The 6,143-nt window shown below is 44.3% G+C and overlaps 1 protein-coding gene and 1 pseudogene across 1 annotated transcript; both read left to right on the forward strand.

The window, feature by feature from the left end:
* LOC112067830 (toll-like receptor 13) overlaps positions 1-3,871 on the forward strand; it is a 26,566-nt pseudogene extending 22,695 nt beyond the window's left edge.
* A 121-nt stretch (positions 3,872-3,992) lies between these two features.
* Positions 3,993-5,360, forward strand: LOC112076182 (protein S100-A11-like). Its single transcript, XM_024143050.2, has 3 exons — positions 3,993-4,076; positions 4,375-4,505; positions 5,068-5,360. Exons 2-3 carry the CDS (start codon positions 4,377-4,379, stop codon positions 5,200-5,202), a joined length of 264 nt encoding a protein of 87 aa, XP_023998818.1. The 5' UTR covers positions 3,993-4,076; positions 4,375-4,376; the 3' UTR covers positions 5,203-5,360.
* Positions 5,361-6,143: the final 783 nt, after the last annotated feature.

Raw genomic sequence — 6,143 nt, forward strand, 5'->3', positions numbered from 1 at the left:
GGGCTCTCACTGTACAGCCTCAACACACATAGAGACACCAGGTTGTAACATGGACGGAGGGAGGGAGGGAGGGGGAGGGAGGGAGGGAGGGAGGGAGGGGAGGGAGGGGGAGGGAGGAAGGGAGGGAGGGAGGGGAGGGAGGGAGGAAAGGGAGAGGGGGTGAGAGAAGAAGAGGGAGATCGTGTGTTGAGGCTGTACAGTGAGAGCCCTCTGATCCTGTTGGAGGGGGTCTTCATTCCCCTGTTGTCTCTCTCCACGCTGGTCTTTGACCCGGTTGACTTCCGCTGTGACTGTTCCAACGGCTGGCTTCTGGACTGGGCCGACAACTCTCGTAAAACACAGGTAGAACAAGTCAGGTCCAACTAAGCTCGGATCTGCTGGTAACTTATAGATTATTTTTAATCAATAACAGGTAACAGGTTTTTACTAGGGATCATGTATTTATGTTTGATGATTTCTGGTCTTTAACGGGTGCTSTGAACAACAAATTATATTGATTAGAATCTTTCAACAACAGACAATTTATAGATTTTTGATAATTGACTTTAAGAGGTGGTGTTGACTAGGGTTGATACAGTATATTGATTACAGATGATTAATGATTGATTGGTTATGGATTCAGGTGGTGCTCCTGCAGCGACAGCAGTGCATCTGGCACTACCAGCGACTCAACTTCCTGTCCACCATGGAGCGCCTCTGCCAGACCGAAGACGACTTCCTGTCMTACGTCTCCACAAYGGCCGCTGTGTGCACCCTACTGTGCTTGGCGCTAGGATACCGCTTCCTCCGCTGGCCCTGTGTCGTTCTATTCTTTCGTCTGAGAGGATGGGTGGAGCGACGTGTGGGGAAGAGGTGGTGGAGGAAGAGGAGGATGGGGGTACAGTGGGAGGAGCTGATGGAGGGAGAGGAGAAGGAGGAAGAGGTGAGGTATGATGCGTTTGTGTCGTTCAGCAGTCGTGATGAGGCGTGGGTACTGGGAGAGATGGCCCCGATGCTAGAGGAGGAGGGGGAGCCACGACTACGACTATGTCTGCACCACCGAGACTTTGAGGTGTGTGTGTGTGCGCACGTGCTTCGACATGCAAGTGTGTGAGAATGGAGAATATGGTGCTATAATGGTACAACCACAAATACATTAGATTAGATTGATAAACAGCACCCAGCCTGTTGTGTCCTGTCCTGTCCCAGGTAGGGAAGGGCATCGTGGATAACATCGCTGAGAACATCTACTGCAGCAGGAGGACGGTGTGTGTGTTGACCAGACGCTACCTGAGGAGTGACTGGTGTGGCCTGGAGATGAGAGTGGCTACACACCGCCTGTTGTCTGAGCACAGCCACAGACTCATCCTCATCTTCCTAGAACCCATCTCCCCCTTCGAGCTGTCCGCCTTCCACAGGTAACACACACCAACTCATCTCCTGAATGGACTGAACTTAGAATGGAATACATTGTATATTGAACAGAAATGATATGAACAGTAATGATATGAACAGTAACGATATGAACAGTAAGTGATATGATGTACTGGGTGTTTGTGTTGCAGGCTGGCTAAGCTGGCCAGAACCCGGACCTACCTGGACTGGCCCCAGGATGAGGACGAGAGGGTAACGTTCTGGGAGCGTTTACGACGAAACATCGCAGAGAGAGACGCAGACGAACTGGTGAGAGAAGGGGTCAGATCAGACATTGCCATTTGTCCTGCTGTTCTCATGAAAGTAATCTATTTCTATCTGAAGTGTAACCACTCCACTTAATGAGTAACTTTGTAACTCAGTTACACAGAAGGTCAACCTGACCCTAGTACTGTTACAGTATATACCATACTGTATGTGTTTTCAAATGTCCTTTCATTCTACGTTCATTTTGCAGCATGATCCTCCGGAAGCATCCTGAAGTCATCTGCATGTTCCCTGCGATGTTCTACATTCTACGTTTAGAGAGATAGTGTTAGCTACTGATCTCAGATAAGGGTGACGTCAAGGGACTCCTTTCTGGACTTTTTTTTGCATAATATTTTGACATTGATTTCTTTGCCTTCCATTTATCAGACGCTCTTATCCAGAGCGAAAGTGGGGGGTTAAGTGCCTTGCTCAAGAGCACGTCGGCATATGTTTCACTTAGTCGGCTCTGGGATTCGAACCAGTAACCTTTTGGTTACTGGCCCAATGCTCTTAAACGCTAGGCTACCTTTCCTTCATCTCCTTTCTTTCATTCACTGATTGTTCAATTAACTGTTCTTGGATCTGTGCTGTGTGTATTTGAGCACAAAGACAACATTAATATGTTAAACATTCTCCCACGGAAACAACACATTTCAATTGGTTAGATATTGTTTCCAGTATATGACCATTTGTTTTAATACATGCTGCACTCTGTAACTCATTGATGCAATGTGATTTTACAGTAGCTTTATAGTGCAACACTCCTCCCATATAAAGCAGAGACCCACATAGTATAGCTGCTGTCTCAGCTATACTGACTAAAATGTGTATGTGTGTGCATGCTTGCAAGAGTCCTTGTCTGTGTGTGTGTTTGAAAGTGGTGTATGCTGTCTACCTGCCCTCTCCTCAGTAAGTACCAGGGCCTGTTCGTTCTAACCCTCTGCAGCAGAAGGACAGTGTGTCTTGTCATCATGAGACATCCATTGCTACAGGCTGAGAGATGAGGGTTAATAAGCCATTCTGGTCTGTGTGATAGCTGCTGACTAATCATGCTGATGATGCATTTCTACAGCTTTGCATGAATAAATGGGGGAYGTGTCTTTTTAAGATTTGGAATAGTCTAAACCTTCAGACAAAGCCCTGTGTGTGTTTCATTTTCAAATACAAAAGATAATAGAGTAGTGTTGGACAAATGTTTTTGTAGTTATATCCTCATCGCTCTGTTTGCTCAATTATTAAACTGACATTCAACTGCAATGGAATTAAACTGTGCATTTCCTGTGAGTGTGTGAGCATGAATGKATACGTGCATGATGTCACATCAAACCCCTCACTCAGTGGAGTTGGATTCAGACTCCTCTSTGTCTCATWAGTTGTGAKGTTAATGTCAGAAWTTGTTTGACTAGGAGAGGAGATGCCACTCATGCCAGAGGGTGGGAATAATTTGCTTCCCTTTGACTCTGGTCAGAATGAGAGACTCACGTAACTACACTCACAGTAAATCTGACTTTATAACACTGATGTTAGATTTGAATCAATACAGACTCATATCAATAGAATATTCTAAATGCAAGCCAAAGGGYGAAACATGCAATACACAATCCCTMATTTCTGCTGATGATGAAGTTKATKTGTCCCGCCCAAAGCGAAGTAAACCAGAAGAGCTGTTCTGAGAGGTTTTAGCATAAGCATAGCGACTTTTTACATTCATATGGCAGCCAGACAGGAAACCTGAGTGTTACATCAGCTGATATTGCATCAATGAGATCCTCACTCTACGTTAATATGGTGGTCTATTTAGTCYACCAGGTTCTGCACACACTTCCATGATGGCTGCCAAACACAAGCTATGCGCTGGTGTTCTTGGTGACGTACAGTACTATTGCTGTAACATGTCTKTTTTCTGCTTACCCACCAGCCACCACAGCCTCCACCTGTTAGGTTCTGTGTTTCCTTCCTGCAGGGTGATTGGTATAGCACACCTTGCTCTCTGGCTGTAATTAATATTAGCTTAATATTATGCATGCTCTAGCAGTGAGCTACCCCGAAGGAGCAGAGCCTAACGCCTAGACTAACGTATTGTAATCTTTAATAATAAATAGTTAAATGAACACGTGTGGTTTCCTGTCTGAAGGWGAGTGTTGTTCAGTGTTGTATAAATCCAATAATCACGTCATGGAAAGAAACCAGTGGTCAGTGTGGGGTCATTTAGCTTACACTATTACAGACACCTTAACCTTGAAGTGGACGGATTGGACGCCATGACATGAGAAACATTTACAAGAGATGAGGGGGGGGCTTGATTTTATGAAGAGGAGGTGAGTATAAGAGCGAGAAAGAGAGAGAGAAAAGCTTACCTTCACACATACCACCTCAACACACTCACCACCTCAGCCACCGGCAGCAGTGTCCAGGTGAGTTAATCATTCTAATCTACCTCCATATTTCTCTATAAGTTGAATATACATATTCTATCTCCCTCTCTGTTTAATGTTTTGATCTCCTGTCCTCCTGTCTCTTTCTCTCCTCCTCTGTAACACTTGCTGTTTTTCCTCAATGCTGTATTTGACCTGACTTGGTCTGTAGTATTTTATCTACGTATTTATATGATTTTTCAGTTCAATAACCTCTCCCCTGAGTCTGACTTGTATTCTGTTTAGTCCCATTAGAACACAACCTCTTCTCCATGCTTTCTTCCTGTTTCTCTGTCAGTGATGGAGTCAGCCATTGATGTACTCGTGTCCCAGTTCAAGGCRTTTGCTGGAAGTGATGGATCCTCAGACACACTGAGCAGAGATGAGTTCCAGAGCCTGGTCAAAACACAACTCCCCAACTTCGTTAAGGTAATTACATGTTAATTATAYTGTGGTAACGTTTGAGTAATACTATAATAACCAGTGATCACCATCCCCTGCCCTGGTGGGCAGGCTTTTATTCCAGTCCAGCTATAATACAACTGATTCAGCTTGATGATTAGTGCTGGGCTGTAACAAAAGCGTCCACCCTTTAGCTCTCCAGGAGCGGGGTTGGTGAGCCACAACATCAGCTTGTGGTCCACTTCATTTCCTCTAGATGGAGACATAGACAGCACAGATGCCTCTTGTCCTTCCAACCTCTGCCTCCTGTGGTATATCAGTATGGCCATGCTAAAATAGACATTTGCATTTGTGCTTGTAAAGTGCTGTTCCGCCATCCTTTCTAGAATGGCCAAATAGTGACACCCAGCAAATAGCTTAATTTCCTTGTTCCCTTCTGATGACCTCAGATGGTAGAAAGGTTTCTTCTCGTCACATGGCTTTTCTGACAAGTATAATCAGATCAGTCAGTGTGGTTCTGAATCTGAGGAGAAGAGGAAAGGAAGCCTCTTAATTAGYGATTCTGACGGCCCTTATTGCCCCCCTGTAGAACGCTGGTGACCCAGCTGTCATCGACCGACTCATGGACTCAATTGACGAGAACAACGACGGAGAGCTCACCTTCCTGGAGTTCTGGCAGCTGATTGGACGACTAGCAAATCAACGCGGCGGCTTTATCCAATAGGATGTCTCCATGTCTTGTTCTGTTACTACCATATAATTACAATGATAACTTATTCTAATGGTATGGTTATCCCCATGTTGTGTTTCTAAATTGTCAAGTGTTTGCTAATGCTATGGAGGATTTGTCCAGCAAAATAAAAACATGGATGAATCATACAACTATTGTATCTATGCCTACCTGACTTTACTCACTCTCTCCCTTTCTTTCTCTCTCCTCTCTCTCCCTTTCTGTCGCAGCCAGAATTCCCTCCTTGTTTTGAGAGTATAATTATGTCTCGCCAGACTAAAACTAATACTGCATACACACAGAGCAGTGATGGCATCAGACTGTGTCTGCATTGTCTGTGTAAATTGAGAATCTTGGTGTGTAAGCAGAATTTATTCTGGCCCTGTTGTGAATGAGACTGCTAGTGTTTTCCAGGAGGTTGTACCTCTTGCCAAATGAACAGGAGGCTGTAGGACGGAAAGAGAAAAACACCATTGTTAAGTGTATAGGCACTAGGCAGGAGTAAAGAATTGTGGACATAGCCTGGATGTCAGTCTTACTCCTTCAGCCAATGATGATTGCTATGACAAAACATGTTTGGTATGACAGCAGGGAAGGAGTTGGCTAAAGCAGCAGAATATCTGGCTCCCAGACTATGGAGAATCAGTAGCAGTGAGTGGGTCAAATCAATGGGGAAGCCAAGACAGAAAAATAAAAGCCATATTACAACCTACAGTGGGGCAAAAAAGTATTTAGTCAGCCACCAATTGTGCAAGTTCTCCCACTTAAAAAGATGAGAGAGGCCTGTAATTTTCATCATAGGTACACTTCAACTATGACAGACAAAATGAGAAGAAAAAAATCCTGAAAATCACATTGTAGGATTTTTAATGAATTTATTTGCAAATTATGGTGGAAAATAAGTATTTGGTCAATAACAAAAGTTTATCTCAATA

This window comes from Salvelinus sp. IW2-2015, unplaced genomic scaffold (assembly GCF_002910315.2).
Source record: "Salvelinus sp. IW2-2015 unplaced genomic scaffold, ASM291031v2 Un_scaffold3613, whole genome shotgun sequence".
Classification (NCBI taxonomy): domain Eukaryota; kingdom Metazoa; phylum Chordata; class Actinopteri; order Salmoniformes; family Salmonidae; genus Salvelinus; species Salvelinus sp. IW2-2015.